A 15303-nucleotide genomic window follows, 5' to 3' on the forward strand; every position below is an offset into this window, starting at 1 on the left:
ACAAGAAAATACTGTGTGGTGAGGATTCAATGAGGCTTTTCCTGTGAACATGCGCTGTGACAGATTGCCCTCCCCTCTTCTTCTGACCCACAGACCTGCCTCCTACATGGCATCTCCTCTTTCTCCTCAGACATTTTGTTACCTCTTGATGTCCCAGGAGTCGGTGGGCTCTCCTTTTCTCCCCAGGGCTACAGATCTTTGAGACTGGAAAGGATCTTCCTTTTAGCCTGACTTCATCCGGAAGAAACCCTTGGGAATGGGATTCATCAACCCCTCCAGGAGTAGGTTCCCAAACCTCAGCATCAGAATGGGTTGGAAAATATGATATAAATATGAGTGTGGGGTCTGTCTTCAGAGGTTCTAATTCAATGGATCTCAAAGAGTAGACATTTGCCCACTTATGCTGTCACACAACTAAACCTCTCCTCAGTGATTCTGATAAGCCAAGTTTTTTTTTTAATTAAAAAAAAGTTTTTGGCCGGGCATGGTGGCTCATGCCTGTAATCCCAGCACTTTGGGAGGCCAAGGCAGGAGGATCTCTTGAGGCCAGGAGTTCTAAACCAGCCTGGTCAACATAGTGAGACCCTATCTCTACAAAAGGAAAAATTTAAAATTACCTAGGCATGGTGGTATGTGCATGCAGTCCCAGCTACTGGGAAGGTTGAGGCAGGAGGGTCACTTGAGCCCGGGAGTTCAAGGTGAGCCTTGATCAAGCCACTGCACTCCAGCCTGAGCAAGAGAGCAAGACTGTCTTCAAAAAAAAAAAAAATTTGTTTTTTGTTTTTGAGACGGAGTCTCATTCTGTCACCCAGGCTGGAGTGCAGTGGCATGATCTTCACTCACTGCAACCTCTGCCTCTGGGTTCAAACAATTCTCCCTGCCTCAGCCTCCTGAGTAGCTGGGATTACAGGCGCCCGCCACCACGTCCAGCTAATTTTTATATTTTTTAGTAGAGACGGGGTTTCACCATGTTGGTCAGGCTGGTCTTGAACTCCTGACCTTAGGTGATCCGCCTGCCTTAGGCCTCCCAAAGTTCTGGGATTACAGGTGTGAACCACCACGCCAGGCCAAAAAAATTGTTTTTTAAAGGCCAGTCAAGTGAAGCAGTGGGAGTGAAGAAGAAACAAAGAAACCTGTAACTGATTATGATCAATTATCATAATGTAACTGATTATGATCAATTATCATAATGTAACTGATTATGATCAAGTAAACATCACTGCACTTGGACCAGCCTGTTAAGCAGTGGTTTTGCGAATCATTGCCTTATGTAGCAATGTTACTCTATGCCAGGCATTCCATAGCCCTGGAGATACATGAAGAGCTCACTGGCTGCTAGGATACCAAGAGGTGAACAGGTAACAAAGTGTGACAAGTGCAATGACAGGAAGACACACCTGACTCTGCTCTCAGATGTCCAGCTGTATGAGGAAGAAGAGGAGGAGGCAGAGGAAGAGGGGAGGACTATCCAGCACAGCAGCATGTTCACAGGAAAAGCCTCATAGGATCCCCACCACACACTATTTTACTGTAGCTTTACAAGTGGGGAAACTAAGGCCCAGATGGGCGAATTTGTTAATTCCAGCCGTTCCCACCTGGCTCTCATACCAGCCCTTAGAAATCTCCCCTTAGCCGGAAGCTCCTTCCCTGCCACTCTGGGCTCAGCTCTTCTCAGGTGTTTCCAGCAATAAGCCTGGTGTTAGGAGACTTCCGGGTTCTTCTGCTTTTGGCCAATCTCGGATCCAGAACCATTCCTGATCTCCCTCCTCTTTTCAGTTGACCCTGTTATTCAGCCAGCCAGCCAGCAGATATTTATTTTCTGCTTACTGACTTTTCACTCCCAGATATGTCTAGGTCAGACCCCGTGTCTGACTCAGTTTCAGGCTGGAGCCAGTGGGCAAGCCCCCGGGGAACACTGCCCTCTCAGTGGGCACCCTGACCCCGGACTCAAGGCGAAGATGAGGAGTTTCTCGGTGCCTCAGCTTGTCCGCACCGCACCCCCTCCCTCCTCCAGCCAGGGGTCCCAAGGGGAGGGGCGGTTGAGCGGAGAACCGCTAATGAAGCCGCAGCCAATTAACGCCCAGGCCAGGGTCGGGGGGCGGATAAAATTAGCAGCCTCGGCTGCAGGAGGGAGCCAGAGGCGGGGGTTGGGGGAGGGTGGGCAGCTGGCTAAAGGGGGCTGTGTTTGCTAGTGGCAAGTAGCTGCCACGGGCCCCGCCCTCCAAACCCGCGCTGGTCCCTTCCCCCACCCCCTCATCCCAAAGCTCCCTCCCCACCTCCTCCGTCTGCAAACTCAGCGCCCACGAAATTAGGAAGGAAAAGGAAGATCGATGACTCCAGATGCCGCGAACACCGTTCCCCCTCCCTCCCAACCTGCCACCTCCCGCCGGCCCCGTGGAGCTTAGCAGGTTGTCAGCGCTCTGCCTACACTGTCCCTGTCCATCCCATTCAAGGTCTTACCCTCCTTCCCCAAATCGTCCGCTGGTGATCCCCACTCAGGTCTCATCTCCATCCCACTTGCTGCAGCTTCCCTTCGCCCACCTCAGGGAGGAGAATCCCAACCTCAGGCGGGGCCCCTACCCCGAGGGTAACCCTCAGCTCTCTTTGATCCGGTCTTTGGTGACTTCCAAGGTGCTAGCTCTGTCAGTCTTTGTCTTGGTTTCCCCAAGAGCCGCTGAGGGAGAAGGCCTTGGCCAGGTCTCTACCACATAGAAGCCCCACGCCACCTCCCCATTCCCTACAAAGGTCTCACACAGGCGTGTATTGGATTTCACTTTATTTTGTTCCCTTTCCCGTCTGTTTTGGCGTAGAAAAAATATCACCGAGGGAAGCAGCAGGAGAGGGCAGGTGGAGCTGGACTGCCTGGACTGGAGCGGGGCGGGCAGGGGCAGGGGGCGGGCAGGGGCAGGGGCCGGGGGCAGGGCCAGCGCCTCAGCCCAGGGATTCTGCTTCCGGTACCCTAATAGGGTTTGGAGGAAAAGGGGACAGGCATATGGCAGGCAGAATGGTGGGAGGACAGGCCGAGGTTTTTAGGCCTTTACAGTCTTAGGCGGGGTAGGGTGGAGCAGGACAAGCGCTGGGGGATGGGAAAGTCAGGGTGGGGTGAGGGTGCCAGGCCAGGAGTTATTAAAGCTGCGGGGAAAGGGAGTGCGCAGCCTAGCGCCAGGGGTGAAAAGGGGACCCACTGTGGACCTAGGGGACATTGGGACCGCCTCCAAGCCCCGCCTATTCTGGGGCTGCACTCTTATCCCTTTCACTTTGGGGTGTACTGGAGGGGGCTACCCCAGCCTTGCGGGCACTCCGCATAAGGAAAAGGGCACCCACGCTAGCTGAGGGTCCCGAGAAGCCGTTCCTCTCCGCCCCCAGAGTGGAAGGAGTGGGCGACATGGCCACAGGAGCGGCAGAACACTGGGAAGGGGGTCCCACCTAGTGAGGCTGGGATTTGGCGGGAGGCTCAGGACTGGCTGGGGAGGGGCGCTATCCGAAGTAGGGGTGCTCACTCTGGAAGTTATAGTCTGGGCACACCTTCTGCACCAGTTTGTAGTCAAAGCTGAGGAAAGAGACGAAGATACAGATGACTTTGAAGGGCTTGGCACAGAGCCAGGCGGCCTGGCTCTGCGTGTGCTCGGTGAAGCACACCTGCGATGGGTCGTACAGGCACGGTCGGTGCTTGCGCGCGCGGTTTGTCTTCTCATACTCCACGTGGCAATTGAAAGCGCGTGACTCTTTGGCCCCAGGCACTCCCAACGCGCCCCCAAGCGGACCCGCCAGTGCGCCCCCGAGGGAGCCCCCAAGCCCCGGCCCCGCCGCTGCTGCTGCCATCCCCAGCGGGGGCCCCAGCCCAGGAAGCACCCCCTCCAGGGCGAGCGTAGACTGCAGAGGGCGGGGGACAGGCCCGGGAAGCCAGACTCCTCCGAACTCGACACGCTTGGAGGGCGGCACGATGCTGACACTGAGGTTGCCCAGGCTGGACGAGTTGTGGCGGAAATACACACTGAAGGTACCGTTCACATGGTCCACGATCTTGCCGGTCACCAGCAGCGAAAACTTGAGGGTATGCACCCGAAAGTAGAAGTCCCCCCAGCCGAAGATCTTTTTGGCGCGCGCCGCCTTGATGGACGGCTTCCTCTTGGTGCGCTGCGCGGGCAACGCCCCGGCTGCCCCTGCCTGGGCCAGCGCCCCCGTGTGGTTGGTCGGCCAGGCCCAGCTCCAGGCGCGGCCCGCGCCTAGGCCGTCCGAAGACCTTGGCTCTGGGAGCTGCTGGCCGGGGGCACCCGCTCCGGCCGCGGCGGGGCGCAGCCCCAGGTACTGCGGCCTTCCGGACTCTGGTATCTGGGCACTGACGGCCTGTGCACGAAGAAAGAGGAGAGAGAGACGCTGGGGTTGTCCCCCGCCATCCTGCCAGAGCCCTATCGACGCCAGTCCCTTTCCACAGCCGCTAGGAGACCAAATGGAATCACGCAGTCCCGCAGGGGGCAGGGAGCGTGCCTTGGAGGAGAACTGCAGCCCTTTCAAGCCATGTAGTCTTGGCCCAGTCACTTCATGGATCTGGGCCTCAGTTTGTACATCTGTGAAATGACGTCAAGAACCCTGATGTGGCCCACAGAGCTCCAGTGAGGGCCAAAAACCCAAAGCCAGTGTGAAGGTGAGTAGGGAGTGGAGCTCTGGATCCTGGCTCATCTTTCCTGGCCCGGCACCTGGTTGGTTCCAGTAATGAGCCAGGGAGGGACTGGACTCTGAGCAAACTGAGCCAGGGAGGCTGTGACCACATTAACATCCAGCATCAAGAAAGAGGCTCCGGCCCGGCACACACGGTGACTCACGCCTGTAATCCCAGCACTTTGGGGGGCTGAGGTGGGCAGATTGCCTGAGGTCAGGAGTTCAGTTCGAGACCAGCCTGGCCAACATGGAGAAACCTCATCTCTACTAAAATTAGGCGGGCGTTCTGGGGTGCGCCTGTAGTCCCAGCTACTGGGGAGGCTGAGGTGGAAGAATCACTTGAACCTGGTAGGTGGAGGTTGCAGTAAGCCTAGATCGCACCATTGCACTCCAGCCTGGGCGACAGAGCGAGACTCCCTCTCAGAAAAAAAAGAAAAGAAAAGAAAAAAGAAAAGGAAAAGAAAAAGAAAGAGGCTCCAGGACCTCAGAGACCAGAGCCCCCACCTGGGCCTCAGCCCCAACTGGCCGGCAAGGAGTGATTGCTGGGAACCAGTTGAGCAGAGGAGGAAAGCCTGGGTATCCCTCCCAGTCGCCAGTGCTCCACTCTGGTGGAGGCCGCCTGGCCGTTCTTTTCCTGGGCTCCAAGGGGGCTAAGGAGCCCCCTCCTGCTCCCACCCGTTCTATGTGTCTCAGGTGGCCACCGATCTTGGAGACAGCATGGGCTCAAGGACAAGATGGATCGAGAGCCAGGAGCAGCCGGGCCAGGCCCGGGCCATCAATTATCTGGGGTAGGGGTGAGTGGGGGTGGCCGGGAGTGAAGGAGACAGAAAGGAAGCAAGAGGAAGAAATATGGAGATGCCGCTCCAGCGAGGGGAGCAGGCGAGAGAGGAGCTGCATGTCAGAGTGTGTCAGTCAGCCTGAGCTAGCCACCACTGCCGCATGCTGTGGCCCTGACTGTGCACAGGTCCCATGGGGGGAGGCAGTACCATGTGTGTCAGCCTGGGGTTCTGGTGTCTTTGTTAGCCCCAAATGGTTGTGTGTGTGTGGCCGGTACATGTGTGTGTGGCTGTGGTGGCTGTGTGGGTGTGTATCTGGATGCCCATGGTTATGAGTCTGAGGAGCCTGTGTGTGTGTGGCTGCTTGTGGCTGCATGTCTGTTGTGTAAATCAGTGACTGTGTGTATGTGCCTGGATTGGCTGGGTGTGTGTGTCAATTTGTGGAGTGGTGTCTGTGTGACTGGTGTGGTTATGTGTCTGGGTTGGCTATGTGGCTGTGTATAGCGGTCTGAGGGTAGCTATATGTGGTTGTCTGGAGGTGTCATCTTTCCTGTGTGAGCCCCTGTCATCCTCTGCCCAAGTGTCAAGCTCTTTCTAAAGGGGGTGTAGCCGTAGTCATAGAACAAGTGTGGTCTTGCTGTGTTCCGACGGGGGTGACATACATGCATGTCAATTGTATCTGAGTGGTCTCTGGGGAGGTGTCCTACACTGGCCCGCAGGCTGTGCTGTGGGTAGGTAAGAAGGCCAGGAAGCATGGGTGCCCCCCTCTGTTTGCCCACACCCATGTGTACACACACAGTGTCACTGGGGACAGGAACAGCAGAGCCAAGCTGCTGGGCTAGAATCTCCACCGCCTGGTCCCCGTCCCCGCCGCGCTGCGATCCCGGGTTATTAATGCTGCCACCACCCGCTCGTCATACATATTTATCGCCCCCCTCATTCCCCCTCCCATCCATCCCTCCTCTCAGCCCAGGTGAGGGGGCGGGGGCAGCAAGAATGATTGACTCCCACAGACAGGCTTAAGCCAGCAGCTAACACCTGGAGGGTGGGCCTGAGAGAGGGTGGAGGGAGGGGTCCCAGGGTACAGTGGGAGGGAGAAGAGGCCCCAGAAGTGGGCTTGGAGAGGGCAGGGCCTGAATCTGAGAGAGGGCATTGGGGGAGGGGGGTTAGGTTTCCTGGGAAAGCCGAAGAGTGGGCCATTTGAACTCTGGTCCCTAATCTCACCCAACTGCTGTTCTTTCCAGAAGCCCAGTCATCCAGGTCCCCCCTATCCCCATGCCATCAGATGTTATGACCCCAAATGCCTCCAAGCCATCTCCTCCCAGCAGACCAGAGCACCCCTATGTCTTGTACCCAGTCAGAACCTGGCTGGGGTGATTCAGGCCAGTGACTTCTACCAGACAGGGGCAGGGGGTAGAAGTGAGGGGCAGGGGGAGGGGAGGAGGTTCAGCAGGGTAAGGAGAGGTTCCAGGGTGTCACCCCCATCTCTGATCTCAGACAAAGTGCCGTCTGTGCTTCTCTGATCCTGGCGAATCCCCTGGCTTTGGGCAGTCCCGCCCCCACCCACTACTGTAGACAGCCAAGATAAAAAGGAAGAGTTGGGGGGGCATGGCTGAAGCGACCTTGTGGGGCAGTTCAGACAGGGAGGGGTGAGAGTCTGTGAGGAAACGAGCCGAGAAATGGGAACATGGAATAAAATAAAATAAAATCCTCCCTCTGGCTCCCTTGATTGCTCGTGCTCTCTCTCCCTCTCTTGTGCTGTTTTTCCATCTCTCCCTCCCCATTCTCTCAGTCTCTTTTGTCTCTCAGTCTCTTTTCTCACTGTCTCTGTCTCAAATTTCCTCCTCCCATGATTCTGATTTTCTCCCTCTGTCTGTGGTTCTCTCCTGCTGTCCTTCAGGTTGTCTGTCTCCAGCAACATGGGGGCAGGTGGGGGAGTTGGGAAGGCAGGTGGTAAGGAGCTCCTCTGCCCAGAGCTCTTGTCGCCCACCTCCATGGCTGAGGGTGGGAGCAGGATGTTGTCCGAGGAGGGGTCCCCCTTGCTCCAGAGCTGGCTTAATTAAGCTAATTGGGCGCGGTGACATTTGCGGAGGGGAGAGGCTAGCGCTGCTGTCGGCGCGGGGGCGGGGCGGAGGTACGCGGCAGCTGGGGGGTTCAGCAGGCTCCTTCAGGCCCATTCGGGGAGCGGGGAGAGCTGCACCAGGAGGGCTTTACCTCCGAGGCAGCGGGCCCACGCACCTGCAGGGAGTTGAGGTGGCCTCCTGCTGTTGGGGGCAACAAACTCCACTTCGGGGAATGGCTCTTTGGGGATGACACTGCTGGGATTGGGGGAGGATCAGGCTGTCAGCCCCCCAGCCGCATTGCAGGGTGCACCTCCCCTGGGCCTCCAGGCTGGCCCGTTGCTTCTCCCCTACCACCTGGGTCAGGCAGGGTGCTCCCAGGATCTGGCCGGGGGAAGGGACAGTCCAGGCCTGGGCTGGGGAAGGGGAGAAAAGAGCATCCTGAGCCCCTGCACCTAGGAAGAGGCAGGGGTGCCGCAGTAGGGGCCGGTGGAGTCTGGCTGGGAACGAGGGATAGAGATGTGGGTGAGGACAGAGGTGGGGTGGACAGGACAGCCTGGGGTGAAGACTGAGACAGAGAGGGAGGGGGACTGGGATTGGGGACTGGCAGGCACAGATATAGAGTACAGGGATGAGGATACAATAAGGATAGGCCTGGGGACAGGGATGAGAAGCAGAATAGAAATGGTGGCCAGGCGTGGGGCAGAGACAGAGATATGGATGGGGTAAGGACCAGAGGAATGAAGATGGGCTACAGAACAGTCCAGGAAGCAGCATGGGGACAGGAATGGTGGATGAGGGATAAGCACAGGGGACAGGGAGGAATGGGGTCAGGGTGGGGCAAAACAGAGATGGGGGATGGGGATGGTTACTGGGCAGAAACAGTGATGGATGCAGAGACCCAGGAGATGGGGATGGAAGACTCGAAGGGAGACTGGAATGGGAAATGGGGGACAAGGGAAGACACAGGAGACGGGGACAGAGACAGGGGCTGAGGACAGGTATGGGAGAGGAGCCAGAGGGCAAGGCAAAGACCAGGCAGGATCAGGCTGTGGGAGGGGGCCAGGCAGGTTGAAGCGAAGACACCTCTTTCCAGACCCTACCACTGCATGAGGAAGCGGGGACCGCTGGTGGGGTGGGGTAGGCTCTGCCCTTGGGCTGGACGCCCCCTCCCTCTACCCCTGCCTGCCTGCCTTCTCTCGGCCTGCCGCGCAAGGCTCACCGTTATCTGAATTTTGATTTTATTTTATTTTATTTTATTTCCCTGCTTCCTAGAGCCAGCGCGGTCCCCGCGGGAACGGCTGCCCCCCGCCCCCCGCCCCCCGCCTCACTTTATTATTGCAATAAATGTGCCTATAAAGGCGCCGGCTCCGGGGCGCGGTGGGGGTTGGGGGGAGCCGCGGAGCGGGGATGTAATTTCCCGAAGCCGGAGCCGGAGGGGGAGTGGGCGGGGTGGAGGTGGAGGAGGGGCAGGCGGGGGAGAGGGGGAGCCGCGCCAATTTCCAGCGCTCAAGGCAGCGCTCCCTGTTCCCCATCCCCACTGGGCAGCTGCTTCCCACCCCACGCCCTGCGACTCCTCCTGCGCCTGAGCCCTGGGACCCTCTCCTATGACCCTGCCCCCTCTCTGTTGCCCTGTCCCTCACGGATCCCACACATCTTGAGTTGCAGGGCTAGGTCCAAAGTTCCCCATCTCCTTGCCAATTACTCCATCTATGACCCCTGTGAGGTCCCCCCCACTTACCTGCTTTCTTTAGACGTTTGTGTTGTCTCTCTCCAATTACCTCGTCCCTGACCCCTCTTTGCCTTGCTTCTGTCCTTATTACCTCACCTCTTCGCCAGTCACCCTGCTCCTGGGTCTCCAGCTCCTCAACCCATCCCAACCCTGACACTCTAAATTCTCCTTTCTGATGCATGCCCCTCCTATTAGGAATGTGAGGCTTCCACTGCAGGCTCTGGCCCAAGGGAGCTGTCACAGCAGGCCCTCCCCTGTCCCCCTGGCCCAGCTGCGGCCCCTGATTACCCCCAAATCCCCGCCAGCAGCTCTGGGCCCTAGCCCAGGCTGTGCGTGCCTAAGTGGCCCAGCCGGAGATTAGCTGGGGGGCTAGAGGAGGGTGTGGAGGCAGGAGGGGGTAGCTGGCTGAGGGGCTTCGGCCAGCCAGCTCTGAGAGAATCAGACCTAATCCTTTCCTGAGGCGGGATAGAGCTGGCAGGTCCCACAGGGCCCTGCCCCTGCCCTCCCCCAGCTAATTAGTAATTAGTGATTAGTGATTAGTGACTATTGATCGCCTGCTGCTTCTCCCAGTAGGCAGCTGCTTTGGCAAGGGGTCGGGGAGACAGAGAGAGAGGGAAAGGAGTCAGAGACTGTATGAGAAAGATCCTGAAGAATCCCTGGCTGAGAGGCCAGAATCCCAGAGGCAGTGGAAGCCAGGAGTCCCAGGCTCTGAGAAATGGGAAGCCTGGAGCGAGGAGGAAGGCAGAGAAACCTGGAGGAGGGTGAGCAAGCAGGACGGGAGAGGCAGAGGTGTCAGCCGTTCATGGTTAGGGTTGCCAAACAGTTGCCCTGTAAACAGTCCCCTAGCCACCTCTTACCCAGGATCAGCCTCACCTTTTGCCCACTCCCAGTGCTGGCACCAAGACACCCCTGAGCACCCACACACATAAGCCACACTCAGATACATAAACACATCCTGAGGCTCACAATCTCATAGCACACTCAAGTGCACTCACAATCACAAGCACACAGAAACACACTCACAAACCCCAGAGACTCATACAGACAACACATGGGCCCCAGCACACAGATGCACCAGAAACCCCGGGGTATACATGTGCATACGCCACACTCACAAGTGCACAGAAGCACACATAGGTATTTGGACACACAAACACTCATATACCCACACCTCCCCGTGCAGTTATACATATTCACACACCCGCAGTGTGTACACATGTAAACACATTCTCACATGCACATAAGCTGGGCTAACCAGCAGATCCACTCTCCCTGTTGACTCTAACACGGAGGCCCCACAGCTGCAGCTCACACACACACACTCAGATAGATCCCATTGCTCATATCCTCACGCTCACTCTCCCTCAAGTCTCCACCAGATGTTTCATTCCCCCTCAGGGGGCAAAAGAAATTAAACCAGATCTGTCCACAGGGGAGTTTATTTGCCTGGGAGAGTGGAGATGAGGTGGGAGGAAGTGGAAAGGAGGGGCAAGAGAATGCCATACCTACCACCTCTTGACCCCAGGCCTTCACACATGGGTGGGTGGGTGGTAGGGCACAGGGCCCCCCCCCACACTCCTCCAGTTCACTAAGGACAGAGCTGGGCAGCAAGTCCCTAAGAAGCTCCTGCTAGTGGAAGCAGTTTTCATGGAGGGGCTCCTCTGCCTACCGTCCAGCCCCTCAAGGTCACCAGGTGGGGCTGGGAGGGCCAGGGAGCTCTAATGCTAGCTTCACTGGGGCAGCCTCTGCCCTGCTGGAGTTTGCCAAATGTAATTTGGCTGAGCAGGCAGAGGTCCAAGTGTTGGGGGAAGAAATACACCCCTTCTAGACTCTACAGGGGCTGCGGGTACAGAGAATGAGGGTTTGGGGAACGACCTGCCTAACCCCAAACTAGGTAGGTCACAGTTGGGGGTCAGAAAACAGGGAAGCCATAGGCAGGGGAGGCTGGTAGAAGGAAAATGGGGGACTGGGGCCTGGGACCCCCATTGCGGGCACACACCAGGGGCATAGGCAGATGGCTGCACTGTGAGGCAGGCACTGACACTCACTCATGCAAAGCCAACACCACACACCACACCAGTATACACATGTACCCTTGGCCCCAGTACTGGACCAAGCCTGGCTTCCCTGGACACATGAACACAGGTGCACACGGTGATCCACGCCCTCCACCCAGCACATATGAGCACAGCATGTTCGCAGGTTGAAGCCTCCAAGTCAGGAAGGAGGCAGATCAAGTCTGAGTTCCCTTAGCCTCTGGCTCTTCGCCCGAGAGCCTCAGGGAAAGAGGCCTTGGAGTGGGGTTGGAGGCAGGGAGGGCATGGGAGGAGAGACTCCCCTTCCAGACAGCCTCCCCCTTCAGTGGGGCACGAGAGGGGGGTGTGTCTGTGAGGTCGTGCAGGGGAGATGGTGTCTCCGTGGGAAATGTGATGGGAGGCTGGCTGTAGCCAAGTTCAGCCGTGTCTGCCTGAGTCCGTGTATGCGTGTGTGCTCGGGCCATGGATGCTCCCGACACAGAGCCCACCTGGCATGGTGACAAGTGCAGAGAAGAGAAATGGGAAGGCGGGGGTGGAGGGGTGGAAGGACAGACAGACAGTGAGGCAGGCGAGCGAGACTGGCGCGGAAAGACGGCAAGGCTGACACCCTGCTGGCTTGTCTGTCTGTCTCGCACTCCCGCTCTGTCTGGCGCACTCGCGGGTCGGGCTTCGTCCCCTCCCCCGCCGCGCCTGAAGTCGGCTGCAAGGGGGACCTCCGCCCGGCACCCTCTCCAAGCCTCAGCCAACTTGCGCTAGGAGAGTGCCCGTCCTGAATCGCGCAGTCTGTCTGTCCGCTTCCCCCGCGCCGCGCAAAGTTGGGACGCTTGGAGCTGGGGGCGGGGCGGGCGCACGGAGCCCCTCGCACACTGGGACCTTCGCGTCCCGGACCCCCGCGCTCGCGCCCCAGCCCTGCCACTCTTACCTTCCTAAGGAGCCACGGGCCAAAGAGCAAGAGGAACCATTCCGGGAGCAGCCGCATCTTCTCTGGCGGCTGAGCGGGGCAGGCCGGGCGGGTCTCGGGCAGGCGGGAGCCAGGCCTAGGGACGCGGGGCTCCGGGCGGGCGGCGGGGCTGCTGCGGGAGCGGCGGGAGCGGCGGCGCGGCCCGCGGACTGGGCGCGAGGCGCGGAGCCGGCGCTGGGGGCGGGGCGCGGGCGGGGGAGAAAGTTGGGTCTGACTCCGCGGGCGGGGGGCGGGGCTCCGCGGCGCTCCAATCCCGGCCGCGCCCCGCGCGCCCCCTCCCGCCCAGCTGGGGGCACCGAAGGTGACTTTCACACCGGCACGCCCCGGACACGCCCCTGGCCCAGGTGCGAAGCGGAGGCGGTCGAGGGGCTCAGGCACTGGGCCCCCGAGAGGCCGCGTCTGTGAGCCCAGGAGGAACGGGGCAGGGCGTGGGGCTCTGGGCTCCGGGCCCGTGCACCCGGAGTGGGGGCGCCACGGAGCCCAGCCGGACGACGCTCTCCAAGCCCCGGGCCTCTGCCCTGTTCAGGGTCAAGGTGTGTCGGGGCAGGCGCAGGGCAGGGGCCGAGGTGGGGACGGGCGGGGCCTCGGGCGGCTGCCGCCGCGCGATGCTGACGGGGATGGATGGGCGCCCCGCGGCTCATTCGGCCCGGAGATGAGAATCATTGATCACGGACGGAAACCCCATCACGTCTGTCAATAGGGCTGACAAACGGCGCCCGCCGCCCCGTCCCCGCCTCACCGCACCTCTGCGGTCTCAGGACCCCTCGGCTAGACCAGCTGTTCACCTTTGCCCCTGGCCCCCACCACTGACCCCCACGAGGCCCAGTGCGCCTCTGCATGGGGGCTGGGCAGGAAATCCCTCTCAGCGCCGCCTGCCCGGCCTCTTGGTGCAGTCTCTGTTCCTTCCCTCACGCCGTCCCATCTTTCACCACCAGCTCTTCTAAATCCTTGTCCCCATTCCCTATCTCTGTCCTTGTCTCTGTCCCCAGCCCCAGCTGTCTGCCCCCATCCTCTTCTCTGTTTCTTCCTCGGTTCCCTCCTCCCCACTGCCTCTCTCTCTCCTGCCCGGGAGGCTTCAGCTGTCAGCTGTTGCTATGCACTGAGGCTGTGGCTGAGGTTGTGGTATGACCAACACCTAGGCTGAGATAGGGACAAGCAAAGAGACCGAGAGACAGACACATCCCTTGAGAGCCCACCCCAGGGATGCACGCAGATGCATTCACGGGCACAGGGCACACAGAGCGAAACACAGAGACAGGCGCACACCTAGCGGCACCCCAACACACAGAGGAGCACAGCAACAGAGGCGAGCACACCTGCACCCAGACGAGCACACCCAGACAGTTGCTCAGTGCGCTCACCTTCTCTTTGTCTTGGCAGAGAGCAAACACCCACAGAGGTGGACACACACACTGAGACATACACAGGTGTATGCTGTCACTGGCAGCCCAGAAGACAAGTGGGGGCACATACAAAGAAATGGACAGATAGATATGGGACGTGACAGCCACACACATGAGTCAGGAAAAGGACCGGTGCTGAGAGGATGAGGCAGATTCAGAAGCCAGGAGGCAGGAACCTGGGTGCTGGGGTGGGGGTGGAGAGGAGAGAGGCAGGAAGGGGCAGAAGTGTTCAGGCTCAAGGCCAAAAGGCCTTGAGCCAGAACCCTGAGCCCAGGTTCCAAGCACGGGGGCTGCTTCAGTAGTAGGTGGGAACAGTGGGCACACCCAGGCCTAGGCTGTCTAGGACAGAAGCCCATTACGAGGGTCCTGGTCTTCTGGGGGCCCAACCCACTGCATCTCTCCTCCTTTAGCTACAGTCTCAGGCCACCTGTTCTCTCTCCAGTTACACACACACATGTGTGCGCGCTCGCACAAACACAAGTGCAAACACACACATGCACACTACTCGCCCTGTCTCTGGGTCTTTGCCTCTGTCCCCATCTCTCCGCCTCTGGGTCTCTGCCTCTCATTCGGTATCAGCTTCTGTCCCTGGTTCTCAGCCTCTGTCCCTGGTTCTTCCCATCTCTCAGGCCAAGGTGAGGGCTTCCCACCTGCCTCCCGGGTGGGTAGTTTGAGAAACTGCCTCCTGGTGGACCCTCTCCTAGCAGGTCCTGACGGGTGGAGTGGGGGATGCTGACTGGAGGGGTATGCCTTCCAAGCTGCAGCGGGGGTCCCTTGTCGCTCTGCCCAGGATCTTGAGGTGACAGGCAGAGATCAGTGGCTCCCGGGGGGCACCAGATGCACCGATGGCAGAGGGGCAGGGTTGGGGCTGGTGGTGGTGGGAGCAGGCAGGCGCTGGGGGAGGGAGGGGAGCCGGCTGGCAGAGGGTGGAGGGGTGTGGCAAAATAGCCGGAGGGAAGGAAGCGAGAGACTGGGCTGGGGTCCCCCGCAGGTGCATAATGAGTGCTGAGGCAGGGGCTGTGTGGGGCTTCAGGATAGGCAGTGCTCCAGGCGTACAGACACCACCTGGTGGCCAGATTGGGACGCAGACCTCCTACTCGGCAACCACGGATTCTGTTTCCCCGCAGAGTTGCCCATCCAGGGCCTTTTTGAAGGCAGGGGAGGATCTCAGAGTTGGCTTGGAGGATGAGGTTGGAGAGAGCTTCTGAAGGCTAAGAAGGGAAGGGGAGGGCTCCTCTTTCCACAGGTGCCTAGACTTGTAGCTTCCCCAAGGCAGAAGGAAGCCTGGGAGGAATCTCCTGGAGTTGAACCAGTGAGGGAGGAGGAATGAAAGGCAGCACTCCCTGGTTGGGAGTTGGGTAAGGGATCTTCAGACATTTGCAGCCACCCTCCCTGAGCTCATATTTGCTGTCCTGGGACTCAAACCCTCTCTAGTCCTAGGCAGTGTAAACTGTGCAACTTTCTGCAAGAAGTTTCCCCCTCTAGGCAGGGGTTGAAATGGACCTGGACACCTTTGATAGACAGTTTTTTCCTGTTACCCCCTGGAATGACTGAAATGATTGGTGAGCTGGAGCTGCTGGGGGCCTAGAGGGCCTGGCAAACTGGTCTTCCCAGCTCTCCTTCACCGCAGGAGACACCTGGCTCTGGAATGCAGCATTTTACTTCGCATTTGATTC

General features: G+C 59.0%; 1 protein-coding gene across 1 annotated transcript; it reads right to left on the minus strand.

Annotated features, from left to right (window-relative positions):
* Positions 1–2759: 2759 nt before the first annotated feature.
* On the minus strand, positions 2760–12400 carry NXPH4 (neurexophilin 4). The gene is made up of 2 exons (XM_004053429.4): positions 12186–12400; positions 2760–4347 (listed from the first exon to the last, which is right to left on the minus strand). Exons 1-2 carry the CDS (start codon positions 12240–12242, stop codon positions 3478–3480), a joined length of 927 nt encoding a protein of 308 aa, XP_004053477.1. The 5' UTR covers positions 12243–12400; the 3' UTR covers positions 2760–3477.
* Positions 12401–15303: the final 2903 nt, after the last annotated feature.

This window comes from Gorilla gorilla, chromosome 10 (assembly GCF_029281585.2).
Source record: "Gorilla gorilla gorilla isolate KB3781 chromosome 10, NHGRI_mGorGor1-v2.1_pri, whole genome shotgun sequence".
Lineage (NCBI taxonomy): Eukaryota > Metazoa > Chordata > Mammalia > Primates > Hominidae > Gorilla > Gorilla gorilla.

Bases quoted from the DNA above. Each gene is read 5' to 3' on its own strand.
- NXPH4 (XM_004053429.4), bottom strand. From the start codon at position 12,242: ATGCGGCTGCTCCCGGAATGGTTCCTCTTGCTCTTTGGCCCGTGGCTC. The intron at 4,348-12,185 runs GTAAGAGTGGCA...CTTCGTGCACAG, and splicing joins GCCCGTGGCTCCTTAGGAAG to GCCGTCAGTGCCCAGATACC.